The following is a 20,270-nucleotide window of genomic DNA, read 5'->3' on the forward strand; positions in this document are numbered from 1 at the left end:
ATCCAGAGCACAACAAACTCAACGAGGGATTTGAAGAAAACCAATAGGACCTAATTTGAATAGGGTGCGCGCGCAGACTCCCGCTCTCACGGTCCCGCCCCTTTCCAACCTCAAAAGCGCGCGAGGTGGCTATTCATTTGCATACGAGCCGATTCTGGCGCTTATTCTTCGCCTTGTGCCGCTCTGCGCATGCGCTGGAGGAAGAATCTGAAGAAAAAAACCATTAGAGGTGCGCGCGCAGACGCCGGCTCCCTAGGCCCCGCCCCTTCCCAATTGCAAGCGCGCGCTGCCCAAGCCTTTGATTCCATCCAAGCCGCTTCTTGTGGTTACAGCGCATGCGCAGACAAGCAGTTTCTCTGCTAAGGAACTTGAGCGCGGAGAAAAAAAGAGGCCCCCGCTTCTATCAAGAAAGGAAGAAAGGCGTTATGGTGCGCTCTTTGAACTCCATCGCCGCCGTGTGTCACAACATGGGCATCGGGAAGAACGGACAACTTCCTTGGCCCCCACTCAGGTAAAAGACCATTACGATTTCCCGCGCTTTTGGGTTACAACTACAACTCCCAGTAGGCATTGCGCCGTGTCCACAAGGAGAGCTATTGGCTCGGGAGGCAGAGCACGCTGGGAATTGTAGGCTGCATCTACACTGCCGTATAAACCAGATTACCAAAGCAGATAATCCATATTATCTGTTTTGAAGTGGATTATAGGAGTCTACACTGCCACATAATCCAGTCCAAAGCAGATAATATGGGCTTTATATGGCAATGTAGAAGGGGTGGTAGTTTTTTTCCCTATCTATGGGCTCTGTGCGATGGAAAGAATGTGCTACATAAACGAATAATATATAAGCCGAGACAAATGCCAATTCAACTTTAGTGAATAACTTTATTAAAGCTACTTTTTCCCTCATGGCCAACCTCCAGGTTCCATAATTTCTGGACATTGTACCTCTAGTTTTGCTTACCTTAGCAAAGACCAGTGACCATTGGACTTTAGAAGTGACACGAGGCCAATTGGCAAATGGCCCAAGGCAACAGCAAGCCTGAATACCCTTGTTTCCTCCCAGTTGAAATAAACCCATTTAATACATTCAAAATTTTGGCCGGTCTACTTCCTTCACGTTGAAAGAAAAATCTCAGAAATTTCAGGATACATCTACACCGTAGATTTAATGCTGTTTGGCCCCGCTTTAACTGTTATAGTTCAGTGCTGTGGAATCCTGGGAATTGTACCTTGGTGAGGCGCCAACACTCTTTGGCAAAGAAAGCTGAAGACCTTATAAAACTACAACTCCCATGATTGCATAGCACTCAAGCAAGTGGGGTAAAATTGCATGAATTCTGCAGTGTAGATGCACGCTCAGTTACTGGGCAGAGCAATCTTACCAGTACCACAGTGGGAAATAGATTCTAGTGCATACAAACTATACAGCTCTGGTCCAGCGTACCTGTCCGAACGTATCTCCTTCTGCGTCCCACCTCGGAGTTTAAGATCTTTTGGGGAGGCCCTGCTCTCAGCCCTGACTCTTGTCTCAAACATGTTTGGCAGGGACGAGGGACAGTGCCTTCTCGGTGGTAGCACCCGCCTGTGAAATTCACTTCCCCGGGGAAATAAGGTCATCATCATCCCTCCTTACCTTTAGGAAGAAAGGCTGTTAGAAGTTAGCATGCAACAACATCTGGGAAGCCACCATAAGTCCTCCACCTCCTCTTACAGAAACAGTGATGGAGCCCAATTCTATGTATTCAAACGCTCATGCATAAATAAAAATCCAAATGCTGATGTATGAATGCAGAAGCCAGTCCATTCCTAGATAAACTTTGAGCCAAGGTGGAGTTTATTAAAGCACTTGTGAAAATGTTCAACAGAATAATATAAGCAAGAATAAGATTTATTGTTTATTTGCTTTTGAACAGGAATGAGTTTAAATACTTTCAGAAAATGACCACGACACCTACACAAGAAGGTAATAATGATTTTTCCTAGTCTCTTAAATATACAACTAGCAGCAATCTATATAAATGCCTCCAGAACATGGCCATATAGCCCGGAAAAACCTACAACAACCCAGTGATTCCGGCCATGAAAGCCTTCGACAATATATAATGTATTCTTTGTATGATGTGTAACATTGGTAAAAGAGTATTTCATATTTTACATTTCTCAGCAGATATTAATACAACACTGTAGCCATAGTGTTATTTTCATGTTGCAAAAGAACACCTGTGTTGTGTGTGTTTCTGACTTACGGTGACCCTATCATGGATTTTTCTTGAAAAAATTTGTTCAGAGGAGATTTGCCTTTGTGTTTCTGTAAGGCTGAGTGAGTTCAATTTGCTCAAGGTATCCATTGGGTTTCCATAGCAGAACAGGAATTCAAACCTAGTCTCCCAACTCTGAATCCACTTGGCCAAAGTGGCTCACAGTTTATCAACTATTTATTTACAGTCACCTAAGGTCTCTTCAGTTAGTGAGTTCGTAATGTAGAAGAAGCTTTGACTCATTCATGATTTGCACATTTGTGTCCCTATTAATATATAGTATTACAGATAATAATAATATTTATTTCTAACCTGCACCTCTCTCCCTGAAGGGACTCAGGGAGGCTTCCACACGTAACACAAACAAGTCAAACATACAATGTCATAAAATCTCATGTGATATCCATTAACTTTGCTTATAAGTACTGATTTTAGTGCTGTTACCTTCAGAATGTTTTGAGATTATGACAGTTCCTTAAAATAAAAGTTTATGAGGGAATACTTTTTCCACTAGATGTCACTAGCGATCTCATTTTTTATATATAGGAAGACAAAATGTAGTAATAATGGGGAAGAGGACTTGGTTATCCATTCCTGAGAAAAATCGCCCTTTAAAAGACAGAATAAATATTGTACTCAGCAGTGAAATGAAGTAAGTATGCAGTTTTGTGATCTTAAAGACTCTATTAAATCAGCTTCAGCTACTTAACTGAACTTGTTCAACAAGAGCAGTATTAAATTAATTGGTAGCACATCAACTCCCCAAAAATGTAATGTCTCATACAAGGAGGTGTTTCCTTTAGTGAGTAGGTATACAATCCCACACTATTGCTTAGCCTCAACGATTTGTCATTGGAGTATACGTGTCGTCATCCCCGTCCCCCCTTTGTGGGAAAGCTTGATTCCACAACCCCCGCTATAATGAGCCCTCCTCTGCAAATAATCTGTCTCTCTTTTATCTCGCGTGAGTTTTTAATTAGTTTTTATTAGTTTTTATTTTAATCATTACATGTAGCCTGCCCATTGTCATTGTGATTGTGTTATTGTAATTTTATATTGTTATGTATTCACATGTTTTATTTAATTATGATGTTTATTGTTCGCGTTTTCAGTTTGCGTTTTCAGTTTTACTCTATTGTAATTTGTTGTTTGGGCTTGGCCTCATGTAAGCCGCTCCAAGTCCCCATCGGGGACATGGTGGCGGGGTATAAATAAAGATTATTATTATTATTATTATTATTATTATTATTATTCCTAGGGAGTGCCATTTAGTGCCGTAATAGTAGTGACTTCACCTTTAACATCAGTGATAGCATATGCCAGAATATCATTTGATTCTTTAGTTCAATGTGTTCTTAAGAATCTCATGCCTGTATATATTGGTTTCAACCAGATGGGTGAGAAATGAGGCGAGCAGAGATTATTGCCGTTCACAAAAATAGCATAATTTTTATCAAAGAAAATTTATTTTACACGTATAGAAATGGCTGCGTCTGCGACTATTTCTGCTGTTCAATTAAAACATAAGAGAAGCTGCACAAAATGTGTATTTCTGTGTAGACATGATAGGAAAAAATAAATGTGGATAATGGTTGATGCACCTATTCAATAGAATTTTAGATTTCTGAAATTCTAGTGGTATCTCAAGGCCTAAAAATTAAATCGTCCCTGATTCAGCTAAATGCAAGTATATTTAGATATTAAGCATGAATATCTGTTTGTTCTAGGGAAGTTCCAAAAGGAGCCCATTACCTAGCCAGAAGTCTAGATGAGGCACTAGATCTCCTACAGTTGCCAGAACTGGAAAGTAAAATAGACTTGGTTTGGATCGTCGGAGGCAGTTCAGTTTATAAGGTAAGGTTCAAACACAAAATCGATATTTTGAAATAAAATGATAAAAGAGTAAGCAATGAACAATGAATACGTAACAACAGTAATTTCAGCTCCTTGAATGAAATTGCCAGTTTACAACTTTTTTCTCAGTACTTCAGATAAAACTCATAATAATTAGTTCATGCAAAGAAGTCGGACTTCATAAGCCAGATGTGGAACATCAAATTGGATCCGGAAGGAGATGGGATAGTCACTCTCATGATCCAAATGAAAATGAATTTCAGGCCAGCATCCTGTTATAGTGATGTCCAAAATACACCTAGATATGTATTTTTGTGTCCTCAGAGAGTTGCTATTCTTCTCTTCCTCAGTGACCATAGCCAGACAGAACTCATCATTTAATTGCTTCAGTCCCTCATCCTCACCCATGGTTGATGGAGAGATGGGGCAATTGGAGAACTATCTGTTTATGTCCCCAGAGGCAGAGCTATTCTGAGACCTCTGAAGGACCTGATTGATCTCAGTGCATAATGTGTTTGGTGTGCGCCTAGCTATGGAAACAGAGCCAGATACTTTTCCTTCCCATAAACTACTGAATGGCCATGGGGGAGCAACAGTAGCCTAAGGGAGAGTGCAGGAACTTTAGTGTAGTTTTGCTTGCTGAACCTTTACTCTATGCTCTGCAATATAGGATTTATAATATTATATACAAAGATGCAGTCCTTATCAGAGTAATAAAGCTCTGTAATATTTTTGGCTGCAATATCTTTGTTTATTGTATGATGCAAACTGATATGAAGCAATGTATTTATGTAAAAGTAGAGTATACATTTAAAAACTGATATTTAGTCAAAAGCAGTGGTGTCAAGCTGTGGCCCTCCAAGTGCTTTGGATTTTGGCTCCCAGGATTCCTGACCATTGAACAATTTGGCAAAGGGTTGTTGTAGGTGTGGCCATGTTCTAGAAGCATTGTCTCCTGACGTTTCGCCTGTATCTATGGCAGGCACCCTCAGAGGTTGTGCAAGGGTTTGTGGGAGTTGGAAACTAAAACATCTGCAGAGCTATAAGGTTGACACCTCTGTGGCACAGTTGCTATAGAATTGAAATAGTTTTTCAACACTTTTGAAAATGCACACTTCAGTTAATAATTTCTACTGTTGGTTATTTTGCCTTGTGCCTCACTTGCAGTTACTTCAAAGTGAGTCACGCTATTCAGCTTTAGTGCTTTTAGGTATAAATGGTCTTGGTCTTGTTTGTGGTTTAAGGTCAAGGTTAGTGCAGTTGTAAGAAAATGCCGCTTTTATAATAGCACAGACTGTCTTAATTAAGAAAGGCTTTAGTGCACGTTGTTGTAGTAATCACTGAAAAGAAGATAACTTTTTAATGTATATGCTGTCTATAGCTTTACACACTAATAAAGGCACTTCATGACAGCTCACAAAGAAAAAGTAAGCTGGTTGTTGTATTTGAACTAGCATTACAATTTTAATTAGCTAAAAATGAATAATATTTTATTGTATCAGAAATCTAATGTGCTGAACAATAAGTATTTCTAAAAGATTACTATTCTACTATGAATAGATATGTGGGCAGGAAATTATTTGTGGGCACTGAGTATTGCTGGTGTTTGAAATGAATCATTTTATTTGATGTAATCCATTTGCAGGCAGGATTTGTTTTTGAAAGCTTTGTTTGTGATATTACTATGGTACACGCTTTAGTAAAGCTGTAGGATGAAACAATTATGGAAATGTCAGGGTCAATGTAGCATAGAATTTTCCAGTGAAATGCTAGTTTTGTTCAGTATATTGAGTCTCATCCAGTCCCAAGAGCTTTACAACATACTGTGGATGAAAATACATAAATTAAAATAAACAGTTTATGATATCCTTTTCTCTCTCTCTTTTTTTTTTTTTACAATTTTCTTATTGGTGGGTTTCTAAAGCCAAAAAAACCCCCAAAAAATCTATTAGAATTTATGGAAATATTGTTTGATGGCTTAGGAGTTTTAAAAGTTCCCATACAACCATGGTAGCTTTGTGCAGTTTCTGATCTACACAGAGAAATGAAAGCGGGCACTGTTGCCCAGTAATAGAATAGTTACTTTGAATAGAAAAAGCTCTAGTTTCAATCAAAGGCACATTCAGGTTGAGCTGCAAAATTTCTGGCTGGTGCCTGGAGAGCTGCTTTTGTTTAGTGTTGATAGTCTGTTGCACTCCAGGACAGGAATAACCCTCTGATTTCAAAATACCACACGCTGAGTAGGAAAACAATCTTTTTTTTTTTAATTACTGAAGATAAGTAAAAGCAGCAAAGTAAAAAGCACTTTAAGGGAATAGGTAAATTCAATTAGGTAAGAAGATAAGCAGGAACCAATTAGTCCAAGGTAAGGTTCAGCAAAGTTCAAAAACAAAGTCCAGACTTCTCTAACAAAATCCAAAGAAGCAGGAAACGTTTATCCAAGGCATTAGTATGTAATCACAAGAGACAAAGAGTCACACCATAAAACCAGAAATCCATGCAAAGCTTCCATGAGTCAAGAACAAGAACTTAGCAGGATTCTAAGTGATGCTTTATCTGACTATATTTCCCATGCTAGGAACTTTATATCCCCTCATTACTCCATTCCAAGCACTCAGAAACTGGTTTCGTTTTCCCTGAGCGCCTCTTATCTTTTTCTGTTGAAGCCTGGCAGAACACCGAAGGCCTTGGTCGAGCTGTCTTGTTTTGGCTAATTTCCACTCACTTGTCTATATGCTCATTAGTTTCTGCAGGTGCCAAGTTATTTTCAAGCCCCAAATCCTGGGAATTCTTTGGGACAATTCAGGAAGCAAACCATCATCCCTATACCCTGTAGGAACATTCTCATAGGAAACTACACTTTGAACAGGTGTCTCTATGTCATTCTCTGCATCAATATCATTGACCAAACCATTGCCATCTTAAACCTCTATGTCATTCCCCACATCCAAAGCACCCTCATCCTGAAACACAATCACCAGCTGAACTCCAACATAATCCTGAAGTAGAGGCAATGTAAGTAGCTATATAAATATTAATATGGCTACACATACTCTGCTATCCTCCCTAAGTTCTTTTCCTAAAGTTTTGTTAAGAGCTACTCAACACATTATGTCAATTTTATCGCTTAGGTCAATTCATCTTAGACTATCTGATGTTGGAGACTAGCATTTTGTTTTCAAATGAACCGATGTGGGCTCTAAGATCTGCCAGGGAGGCCCTCCTCTCGGTCCCACCATCATCACAAGCACAGTTGGTGGGGATGAAGGAGAGGGCTTTCTCGGTGGTGGCCCCCTGGCTTTGGAACTCCCTCCCCAGGGAGATTAGACAGGCTCCCACACTGTCATCCTTTCGTAGGGACTTGAAGACGTGGGTCTTCAATCCAGCCTTTGAGAATATTCAGCCTCTAGTTGTCCTACATAGTAATCGCGCATCCTGCACTTTATCCCATGCCCTTTCTCTATTAATGCAGCTGGCACTTATTTTATTCAAATGTTTACAGCCTGGCCATGGTGCCAGCAATTGACTACCACGATTAGAGGATCAAAGCTCGATTGAGTCTGAATTGATGTTTTAATATGTGCATGTACTTTATTTTATTTTATATTATATTATATTATGTTCACTTTTATGTTTATTTTTAGGCACTTTGTGCCATCTGTAAGCCGCCTGAGTCCCTTTGCGGAGATGGTGGCGGGATATATGAATAAAATTATTATTATTATTATTATTATTATTATTATTATTATAAATGTGACAGGAACCACTGCTGTATTTGCATCCATTGGTTGCAACAGTTTCCTTTTTTCCTAGAAACAGGGTCAATAAGCAATAGTTTGTGGGTTGTCACTGTACACAGACTTCACACAGGGCTAAATTTGGCAGTATGTACTGATTTAGCCCTGGTTACCCATCAAGTCAGCTGGTTCCTATCACATGATGCCAGTGTGGTTCCGTGGGTGAAGGAGGGCAGAGCTGCCACATGCTGCCACCAGGGCAACACAGGAGGGCTCCCGTGTTGCCATTCCAATGCATGGGGGGAAGCCACACATGCTAACGCCGTCCCCCATCTGATCGCCCGTGGATCGCTGGGTTCCCCACAGCCCTCCACTGCATGGCTACCAGCCTCTTCCCAGTAGACTCAAATCAAGGAAAAGCTTTATGAGAACTACCACTCCTCTTGGCGTCCCTCCAGAAACAGCAAGGATATCCCTCTGGGCAGCTAAATCAGGAAATTCCAGCTGGATGGCCCCCGCGAAGGTCTTCCTCCAGGGACAAACCAAGAATGGGCAACCTGGAAGTCCCTGAATAGACTCAGAAGCAGAGTTGGCAGATCAAAAGACAACCTGGCAAAATGGCACTACCTAAAAGAATCCCATACCTTGTGTGACTGTGGAGCAAAACAGACAACTCTGCATCTGTATGCTTGCCCATTGTGCCCTGCCTCATGTACAGAGGAGGAATTGTTGGAGGCTACAGACAATGCCACTGCTGTTGCCCGTTTTTGGTCAAAAGATATTTAGCTCATCTTCTATTTTTATCAGTTTTATACTCATTTATGCAATGCTTTTGATACGAAATAACTAAATAAACCCCTCTACAAAGTGGAGCACCTCCAGCAGCCATCTGATGAGGTCGTATGACTCTTAGTCACCTTGTTTTAAGCTGCCACATGGACTGCCCCTAAAAATTATGGGAGTTCTTAGAACAGAATATGTAAACACCACCAATGATGCTGTTTACATATGTATTCTACATGCACTGTTTGTCTCTCAGAATGAAACCGGTGTGTTATAATCAAAGTCTTTCATGAATCAAAGATTATCAGAAGCAAGGATTAAGGAGATGCTGCTATATTAGGTGATGAAATGCACCAAAGAAATCTTACAAAAGATTTAATTCACTTGCATATACGTGTAAAAGTGTATCCTTTAATTCATTTTATATTGTTATGTATGTAGATGATAACTTAATTTCACAAAACAACTGTTTCTCCTGCATCTTGAAAATGTCACTACAAACCTTGTGGATTTCATACAGACAGGCAAAAGCAGTTGCTTTAAATGTGGTCAGTAATTCAAATCTACAGGAAAGATTTTCTGAGCAGTGGCTCACAAACGGTTCTCGGTGGCAAACAATACATTATCCCAAGCTGTTTCATACAGTAATGGACAACATCGTTTAAATGCATTTTGATTAATGCATTGTGTAAAGCATTACTCATTTGACAAGAGAACAAAAGAAGTTATGTTTATCTTACCAGTCCCTGAATAATAGAAAATGAAGCCTCTTTGCTCTACGTTCTGGCAGAATATATTCAAAATAACATATTTTACTCTGTTGTGTTTAACAAGGCTTTCCGTTTTTCCCTCATCATTTTTCATGTGTTAATTACAAATCATATAATTGTACTTAATTGTTGGAACAAATCGCTCCATGTGATCAAATGCCACTTTAACAGTGCTTCATGACAAAGCAGTCAGCACACATGTTGATATACTGCAAATGTTGCTTTTTTTCTAAGCTTTTAGCTGAATAGAGTCTTGTAGCCGAAACGTTGGGGAGTGTGAGGAAAATGACACTACAGGGTTCCCTCGCTACTTTGCAGTTCACTTTTAGCAGACTCGCTGTTTCATGGGTTTTTGAAAATATTAATAAAAATATTTACGTCCAGTGGAGACCAGGGACCCCGGAAGTGCGGCGGTCTGAGGTGCGGCAGGGAAGGCTTGCCTCCCTGGCCTACTGCTGCCTGCGTAGCTCCTGGTATGGGTCGGGAGGCGGGGAAGGAAGCGCGGGTAAGAAAATAATATATAAAATAATGTATAAATATTAAAATTAATATGGCATCCCTACTTCGTGGATTTTCACTTATTGTGGGGGGTCCTGGAACAGACCCCCCCCCCAATAAGTGAGAGAACACTGTATATAGTTGTAGAAAGCAGGAAAAAAATACAAATATGGGTAGGAAAATACATTTTGAATAATTTGTATTTATGAAATAACATTTGATAATAACATTAAATTGATTTAATTAAATAAGTTCTTATCAGTAATACCAGTTCTTCTGCATTTAGAAGTCTGGAGAAATTACATCTCTTGACTGAGCAAATTAGGATGTTTTCTTGTCCCCCCCACTTTTCTTTGTAAATAGCTACTATAACCACTAGTAGTACTAGTACTGTTACTACTTTTTATGAGGTATACTTTCAAAGAAGAAGCCACATGTGTGTTTGACCATGGCAGCTCACTCACATAGCTTTTGTTATATAAAGGACCTGAAATATTTGTTTAATTGTGATTACATGAAACAGTCCAGTGCACATTTTGCATTTTCCTCAGGGAACAAAACGCACATTTGCTATATATATTATTTCCCAACAATTGTTTTTATTGACATGCAGTACCTCAGTTTATGCAAGTGGATTTGCATTGCCTGAGAAAATTGTCTTCTCTCAACAAGGAGGGCAGTTCTCCTTTGCAAGAGGAGGTCTGAAGGAGAATGGTTAGCACTTTGCCAAGGGGGAGACATGGGCTGGGGAGTCTGGAGATAGGATATCACTACAGCAGAGAGAGACAACCTTCAACATCAAGCCACACATACTGAAAATCACTCCCAAAAGATTCATGTAATCAGGTGTAGGGTCTTCCAGGGTAGGGCTGTTCTTGGTGGATGGAGGCTTGTATCTTCTGCCATGGTGCAACTTCTCCCTGTCATCAACTGCCAAACTCAGCAGGTATTGACTCTTCTAGTTATTCAGCCAAAAAACCAGTCAGAAAAGCAGAAGGAAACATCAGGAGAGAATGCCCCTAGAAGATGGCCATATAGCCCGAAAAAACCTACAAAAACCCAGTGATCCCGGCCATGGAAACCTTCGACAATACATTATCTTTCATTTCTTCTCTGCTACTCATCCTGAGACTGAAGCACTTAGGATTGCTTGTGGGGACAGGGGTGTCTTAATATCCTCTCTGGAAAGAGCATGCAGAGTATTCTGGAACTTCATTGCATTACATTCTTAAACAAAATATCCTGCTTGAGTATGTATGCACCTAAGGGGCTTTGCCCGCTCCCCATCTATTGTGAGATGAGTCCATCAAAAGCCAGGCAATGCCAACTGGAAAAACCAAATCCTGCCAACAGAAACTTCAATCTCCTGAGGGAACCTGGGGATGACATGCTACCATACTCCAACAAAATATGGATAAAATCTGTATGTTTTTCATTGAACTAATCATGTCTGCATAACAGCCCTGTTGTGTCCTGAGGCTCACTCTTTGCACAAATCGGACTCGGTCAATAATCCCATCATGAACTGTTTAATATACTGATTCACCATATGTTTTCCCTCCAACCCCATTTCCAGGCGGGCCTTTCCAATTGGCCCTCCAATGACAGGTGTTTTTCTGCCACTGAAAAGACTTCATCCACCCCTGACATCAAGAGAATTCCCCAACCAGTAAAGACCCAGATTGAAGCCAGGCCAATTTCTGTCAAATCAGGGAAGGATACGAGAACTTTAAATGGCTGTCAAAAAGGATAAAACATTTCACTCTATATTGCTTGATTATAGAGCAAACTGTATCTGACATCCTTTCAAGCCTGAAAGTAACAAACCTCTGTTCCTGTTTCCTTCACCCGGTTTGCGTGTCTTTTTCTGGGTGGCAACGTACTGGGGGGAGCTTCTTGGCAGGTAGCTGAGTTTCGACTTCAGAGATATAGAGCATGGCTTTGGTGGAGACTTTACTACTCTGGGAACCTTTTTGTTTGAAACCCACAGTATAAATATTTCAGAAATGGCCAATTTAACACACACAATTGTAGCTGTCAGATATATGACAAAAAGACAGCAGAGGAGATGACTGGGGTAGAAAGGGAGGGGAAAAAACAAGAAAGAAAGATTGGAGAATGAAGAGAAGAGAGGAAGAAAAAAGGGAAACCAAAAGTAGGAGGGAATTAAGGGATTCTAGCCCATATCAAGTATGTGCTTACAGTTTAAAAATATAGTAAATGCTATTAAAATGAAACATAAATTCAAAATGATACTTTGACAAAGCCTAGATTTAGCAGTTGCATTTCATTCATTTGAACAAACATGTTGGTTTTATAATCCATTGGAAAAATTATAAAATGGAGGGGGAAGAAAGGTTAGAGCATGACTCACTAATGGAATCACATAAACCTTCGTCTTCTGTTTTTTAATTAAACTCTAGTCTTCTCTTTTAAGTGCCTTTCTAGAAGTGTTCCCTGGCTCTTTTGAAGTGTTTGCTAAGATAGAAGTGGGAGTATTTGAATTGCTCTCAAGAAGAGATGTGGAGAACGGATTTATAGAGGAAAGAAACAGCACACTAAAGCTATTACTGAGCAACAGATTGTGGGTCATGTTTTAAAAATAAAATTAAGAAGGTTAGAGTGGAATTTTTCATCTTTAGTACGCAAGACCTTTGTGAACATTTTGGCTAAACATTGCCTGCTGGCCTGCTTGAATCAAGTATGTGAGATTCACTATAGGGTTCTCTCTTTTTCCTCATTATATTAAGCTGCAGGTGCTTAGCAAGAAAGGATTTTACCCTTCAAGAGTAGAGAGATTAATTCAAGCACAAACCTTAGATATTTTGTTAGTGCTTTCTTGTCCTTGGAATTTTTTACATAATCAACAGAATGATCCTTTGTGAAAATTACCATATGTACACTGTTCAGATTTTAAATAAATACTAGATATTTTATTTCATTTTAACCTTTTTCTTTTTTGTCAGCTTATAGTGCTCTTTGAAAACTGATATTCAAACCTGATAGAAACTTATATTCACAGCTGATTTTGTAATATATTAAGCTAAGGATTCACTCCATAAACCATGTATGTTAAAACCTTTTTAAAAAATATAAATAATATATGTTGGAAGTCTGTATAAAACTCTTTTCTATTATTGTTGAAATCCCAAAAAAGAATGATCAATTTTCATTTATGCCAAGCTGAACAATACACCTTCTTAGTTAGCTTTCAATATAGAAGATAACATCAGAATAGCTTCCTTGCTGAACTTTTTATCTATGAATATAGTTCTCAAAAAGTGCCGCCTATTTAGATCTTCAATGTGCGTAGGTATGAATTCACAGAGAACAATGCAAAATACAAAGTGTGCCATGAATGACCCTGCTGTTTTTTCTTTATGAAGAGAAGAGTGTTTGGGAACATCATGTTCTCACAGGAAATAAGAATGCCTGTGCAAGTTTTTTCTATCTTCCAAGCTATGCCCAGCATATTATATTTATTTATACTCTGCATTATCTCTACCAAAGGAGACTCAAAGTGGCTATGTTAGGCTGCACCATGTGCCACCACCCCTGGACCTTCCATAATAGACGTACGGAATAGAAAAACTCAGAAGCCTTAGACATAGCCATTCAGAAGGAAACCTCATGCTTTGCCTGAAATTATAAATCACTGTTAAATAGACTTATAGTACCTATACAATCTTGCTAAGAGACACGTCTTCCATCAGCTTTTGCTCATAGGAATGACCTACAGCTATACTATATGTCACAGTCTGTTACAATGTTGTCGAACCACAACACCCCCCTCTTCAAAAGTTTGTGAACAAAGAGGACTTCAAGCAAGATATATGATTTGTTTTCTTTATTTTTTAAACATTTTCTGCAGTTTCAAAGTTTTACAATGTCAAAACCGCTGGAGGTGCTGGTAGAACCCAGCAACAGCTGCACCCCTAACTCTTATCAAATTTTGTAGGTGAGACAGATTATCGTTTTTCTCACCTAGATGAGCTTAAGCTCTTTACCTGTTTGTGCTTTAAGCTGGAGGCTGCCATTCCCACAGAGGGATGCATTAGTCTTCAGAATGGGCAGCCAAGTCCCTGGTTATTTGAGATTGTCACCCTTTGTCTCCATGGAACTGGACACTTGGAAGTTAATCAAGGAATCATCTGCATACTCATGTCACCATTTACCCCAGTTTCACACCTTCCCTGGAGGCATCTGCAGTGAACTGCACCTTTAAACTGTTCAACTATCAGCTGTTCTTCCCTCCACGGGGATTTCCTCCTTCTGTCAATGATGTCAGGAGAACCTCTCGCCAATCCCTGCATGGATCCTAGCCAGCCTCGCTTTTCAGCCAATCAGAGGGAGGCATGGGAAGTCTGAATAGTTGTCAGAACTGCATAAAATGCGTTTTATTTGTCTGTGAATTTATGCTTGTACCTTTTGGAAGTGTGCTGCTTATCCTTGCATCCCTTTTGGCCAAATTGTAATAAACGTCTGTAGCTTTGCCTTCAACCTGAAGTGTGTGTTCTCTGTCCTGGCTGATCTGCTTTAGCGGAAACTCACTGAGCCCAGTTCTCCTTATCCACAGTCCTAGCTGAAATTTCTACACCAGGAGTGGACAACTTTGGTAGATCCAGTGGCAACGTTCCTATCACTGTGATCCTCATCCACTCCCCCCCCCCTCCAAATTTATAAGTGATCAGAAACACACTTGGCGTTGTGTAGCACACATAGTATTTAATCAGTTATTCCCAGTATTGTGATCCACTTCAAATCCCAAATCATTTACAAATACTTTTATGTGAGAAATCATTTTTATGTTTTTATATATGTTCACTTTTATTGGTGTCTTCATTGTAAATTTGACATGATGTTACAAACAGTTCCAAGTAGAAAAAAAAAAAGTAAATAGCATCATTTTGCTCCTCTTAATATGAAAATATGTAGAGCTTGTTTTTTCTTAGCCAAAAAAATTCAGTGAAGATATCTTCTTTTTCCTGGAAAGTCTTCAAATTTGAGGGAGTTAAAAGTCATGTTCTTAGCAACTGCTGTTAAATTATTGGATTAGGTTTGCACGCAAAGACTTTTGTCAAAACAGTAGCAACAGAATGTTGGATGAATCATCTTTTGAAGATTAAGTTTTGAGAGAGAGAAAGAAGGAGAAAAATTTAAGTCTATATATTGGAATCAAACATAAAAGCAATCCTGGTTTTCCACACCTGCAAATCTGTATATACATTGATCCTGGATTGCTTCTCATGCATATGTCATATTAACATTTAAAGCTATTGTCACATTACAAATTAAGCTGCTTTATACAGGCAAATATGCTGCATTTTAATAGCATATTCACCAGTAGTAGAAAGAGAGTGGCCTGTAGTGGGTTGTTCTTCCCAGTCCCTACAACAGGCAACATTTCTTTGACCAGTTAGAAAAGAGGACTGGTTCCTGCTCTTCTATAAGAGGGCAATCCCATAATATTCCAGTTTAATGACTGCAAAGGAAAGCTCTCTTCTCTCCAGTGCTCAAGACCAACACATCTTTTTTCTGCAATTCAGTTCTTTTATCTGCCCTTATTTATTTATCGTATCAGGAGCTAACAAAGGATGCAGTTGTAATGTATTTAAAAAGAACACAAAGTTTAGAAACTTGGAATTATATTAAATGTCCTTTGACTAGTAGCTGGCCACTTGGGGTGCTTCTGGTGTTGCTATAAGAAGGTCCTCTATTGTGCATGCAGCAGGGCTCAGCCTGCATTGTAATAGGTGGTCTGTGGTTTGCTCTTCTCCATACTTGCATGTCGTGGACTCCACTTTGTGGCCCCATTTCTTAAGGTTAATTCTCATCTCGTGGTGCCAGATTGCAGTCTGTTCAGCACCTTCCAAGTCGCCCAGTCTTCTGTGTGCCCAGGAGGGAGTCTCTCATTTGGTATCAGCTATGGATTAAGGTTCCGGGTTTTAGCCTGCCACTTTGGACTCTCGCTTGCTGAGGTGTCCCTGCGAGTATCTCTGTAGATCTTAAAAAACTATTTCTTGATTTAAGGCATTGGTGCACTGGTTGATATCTGAACAGGGGCTGGGCCAGAGATCTCACTGCCTTGGTCCATTATCGACTGCTACTTCCCAGTGGATGTCAGGTGGTGCAGTATTGGCTAAACAGTGTAATTTCTCCAGTGGTGTAGGGCACAGATATCCTGTGATAATGTGGCGTGTCTCATTAAGAGCAACATCCACAGTTTTAGAGTGGTGAGATGTGTTCCACACTGGGCATGCGTGTTCAGCAGCAGAGTAGCATAGCACAAGGGCAGATGTCTTCACTGTGTCTGATTGTGATTCCCAGGTTGTGCCAGTCAGCTTTTGCATTATATTGTTTCTAGCACTCACTTTTTGCTTGGTATTTAAGCGGTGCTTCTTGTAGATCAGAGAACAGTCCAGGGTAACGCCCAGGTATTTGAGTGTGCTGAAATGCTCCAGTGGGATTCCTTCCCAGGTAATCCTCAGAGCTCAAGATGTTTGTCTGTTCTCAAGATGAAAAACATATGTCTGCGTTTTAGATGGATTAGGAATCCGTTTCTGCCCTTCAGTTATCTTCATTTCACCATACTTCAGTCCCATCTATTCTATTTCCTCAGCTCCCTCATTCCAGTCTTCCCTCACCCCTTATTTCTCCAGGAAGAGTTGAGACTATGAAGATGGAAGGAAGCAGTATAGGTGTGTTGGGAAATCCCACGTCCCTTCCTTTAACCCAGGACAACCTAGGAAGCTTTACTGGTAGAAGCAAGCCAGAAGAGGGAGGGCACTGCCAATCCCACTTTTACCCTTGTGATGAGTAATGTCGGGGACCTGGCTTCTCCCATCTGCCCGCCCAACTCAGTGGGCCTCTATCTTGGAAGAACTTACCACATAGATCCAGAACCTCATGGCATGGAATTGCGAGCCATTGGCTCTGTTCAGTAACTTTTATGCTGGTACAAAAACTACTGTACTACAATAATCAATTCAGAGGAAGAGAAGATGACAACACAAAAGGATAGACAATAGATCTCTTCCAAAAGATCTGCAAAATCAAAGGGAAAATTAAGAGTAGGGGTGCTCTATGATCAATAGTAGAACACTTACGCAACCAAGCCAATAGAAAAAATACATGGAAAAACTACATAAAAGATGAAAGAATAGCAGATTCATTCAAGGAAGAACAATTTGAAAATGAATTTGCAATTTTAGAAAGTGTTGTGGAAGCTACACTCAAAGCACACAGGAAAAATAAATCACTAGGAACAAATGGCTCATCAATAAAGCTACTTCAAGCAAAAGAGACAGAAACTACCTTTGAATCTCTACACTCGGTTCCATAAAGTTTCTCATCTGGAAAGCCATTTCACTTATAGGCATTACCTTGGGCGCAGAGTCTCAGGATTTGGGTCCCTCTTCTCCAAGGCCAGAGTTATGAGCGCCTTTCAACACATAGTCCTTATGATTCAACAATCTTCCTTCATACCCAAAGTGAATTCCATATCACAGAAACAAAAACTTCTGTCTTTTTGCCCCAATACATTTAAGTTACTAGAGGAGGAATGGCACAGACATGATATACGATTATTAGGTTTTATCATCTCTCTGCTTTCTTTGGCTTTCAAGATCTTCTAATACTCTTTAAACAATTTAGAATGTTTTTTTTAAAAAAATACTAATGTTGAAATTGACTTTTTAGTGTTTCTTCAAATGTTTGATATTATTACTTTGCTGTTAACATTCTCAAAATCTGTAAAAATATCTATTTAAAAACCATAATATCCAATATTAATTAACTTGTTAAGAAATCAGGTATTCATTCTTTTCTGTTGATCTTTTGAAGGCAGCAATGGACAAGCCGATTCACCAACTACTCTTTGTTACAAGAATCTTACATGACTTCGAAAGTGATACATTTTTTCCAGAAATTGATTTAGAAAAATATAAGCTGCTACCTAAGTAAGTATTAAAAGTGTTCTTTATTTTTACATGCTCTCTTTTCCAGCAATGGATTCAAGGCAGGATAGAAAACTACCATTCTCAGCTGGTTTGACAAGATTTTCTATTTATTACAACCAGACAATATAGTTAAGCACTGATTGCTCTCTTAAATGCAACAATGAGACCATTCCCTTGTCAGGAGCAGGGAGGAAGTTTCATAGGAAAATTCCAGTATGTACTTTTTTAAAAAGCGTTGTCTTCTTCCATGATGGCTAGGGATCCAAGAGATCATTCTCCCACCTGCCCTACTGTTCAGATTATGTCAGGAAGTATTTCCCTGCCTAAAAGCCTGCTTGCAAGTAATATTTCTCAAGCATAGGTCGAAACTGTAAAGGCTAGGTAATATAGAAACATCTGGCTATCAATATGTTATTAATAATTCTGAAATGAAAATATTTCATCCCCAATTTTTGTTGTCCCCTCACATCTGGGCAGAATGTAGTGGGGGGGGGGGTGTGACCATGTTCCAGAAGCATCTTCTCCTGACGTTTTGCCCACATCTATGGCAGGCATCCTCACAACCTCTAAGGATGCCTGCCACACATGTGGGTGAAACATCAGGTGAGAATGCTTCTGGAACATGGCCATACAGCCTGGAAAACTCACAGCGACCCAGTGATTCCGGCCATGAAAGCCTTCAACAACACATATGTTCTTACTGTTCTTTCTATTTAATCAAATATACATTGAAATTGTAAAGATGTATATTTAATAATATCAGATTAAATCTGTTTTATTCATGTCTCTCACTTTTTCTCTAGCTATGCAGGGGTCCCCACTGATATTCAGGAGGAGAATGGCATTCGCTACAGATTTGAAGTTTATGAAAAGAACATCTAGACTTGTTTGATTTAGCACCTCTTGCCTCAACATCACTGTCTTATGCAAAGTTACATAGCAGGAAACCATGCTGAAGCCCGTGAAATTAATTTCCAAACAATGCACCTTCCTCAGATTGTAACCAAGTGTTTCTCATACTCTTCCCATCTCTACATCTTTCCTTCTTTTTTCCTCTGTTTCCAAGGGCTGTTGATCTAGAGGTTTCAACCCAAGAAACACAATATGGCACAGAAACTGCAATGTACAAATTCTCTAGAGTTTTGCATACTTCTGCTGAAAGTTGCATTCCATGTTTTATCTGAGAGAATAAATAGTTTATAAATGTCAAACTCTAGCACTTCATTTGTTGTTTCTGAGACTACTTCACGATTTGCCCTTTTTGTATACCTCTTCTTTCCTATAGCTGAGATAGCATTTTTTTAAACAGCAGGGAAATCTTTGGCTACAATAGCAACTTTCATTCCAAAAGGATGAGACTAATTCTCATCCAGAAAGATTTGTTAGATACCGCATCAAGTGATTTCTGGTGTATTTTCTGATCCCATGAAAATGCTAGGGTATTTCAAGGGATAATAATGCCCAGGTCCACTGGGGTGCTTTGGAGTACAAAATTAAAGGATATGCTGAAATCCTCGAACACCTGGAGTCAGAAAACACAATTTCAGATAACACAGGATAATTATTTTAAGTAGTTAACATTATTTCTGCAAAAAATGTAACCAATGTAATTTCTGTGTCTTAAAAATACTATCAGACCTTGTTATAAATCTTTTAAAAAATAGGAAACAGATTCAATCCTGAACTAAAAACAAGTGTTTATGCAGGAAAATTTAGCATCAAGAGTGTTGTGAGCCAGTTTGCTCCCTCAAAAACAAAATAGTTTACTAAGAGAATTGCCCGCCACCCCCTCCCCAGCCCACCTTTTAGAAGATAAGAAACAGGAGAAAAACAACTACAAGTAAGAAAGTCCTTCATGGCTCTAACCACTAGCTCAAAAGTCACTTCCAGTTTTGGGGAAAGAGTTGTCAAGAAGCTAAGAGTGACGCAAAATGGACAATCCTATTTCACAGAACAAATGTGCGGAAAGTGTGCCCTCAGCACACTCCTGAATCCTCCAAACTTCACCATAATCATCCCAAAATTAAATTATACTACTTTTGGAGTAACTGTCACACAGAAGTCAAAATGTCCCTGAACCACCTAGAAATGTGCCCATGTACCCACCCAGAAATCCTCAGCCCATCCTGCAAAAGAAACAATGGCTACAACTGCAAAAATGGTGCCCGAGAGTGAGATGACATCTCTTTTAGTGTGCACAAATACAATGGTGCCACCTCATTGTTCCCTGTGACTCAAGGGTCTCATTTACCATACTGGAATCTTTTGGGGAACAAATTTCCTCCTAAGCTGTGAGTCCTTGGGGTATATGGGCCCACCACATCTTGAAAAGTCGTCCACGTTTGTTCTAGACTGGTTTCTTATTGCTATTTCATCTCAGATCCTTCCAACATGAAATTCCTCCCACCA

At 39.5% G+C, this 20,270-nt stretch overlaps 1 protein-coding gene across 1 annotated transcript; it reads left to right on the forward strand.

The window, feature by feature from the left end:
• The first annotated feature begins 256 nt into the window (after positions 1-256).
• DHFR (dihydrofolate reductase) lies at positions 257-19,072 on the forward strand. The gene is made up of 6 exons (XM_060761714.2): positions 257-511; positions 1,917-1,966; positions 2,808-2,913; positions 3,989-4,115; positions 17,746-17,861; positions 18,665-19,072. The coding sequence occupies exons 1-6, from the start codon at positions 336-338 to the stop codon at positions 18,741-18,743; spliced, it is 654 nt and encodes a 217-aa protein (XP_060617697.2). The 5' UTR covers positions 257-335; the 3' UTR covers positions 18,744-19,072.
• The last annotated feature ends 1,198 nt before the right edge of the window (positions 19,073-20,270 follow it).

This window comes from Anolis sagrei, chromosome 2 (assembly GCF_037176765.1).
Source record: "Anolis sagrei isolate rAnoSag1 chromosome 2, rAnoSag1.mat, whole genome shotgun sequence".
Classification (NCBI taxonomy): Eukaryota; Metazoa; Chordata; class Lepidosauria; order Squamata; family Dactyloidae; genus Anolis; species Anolis sagrei.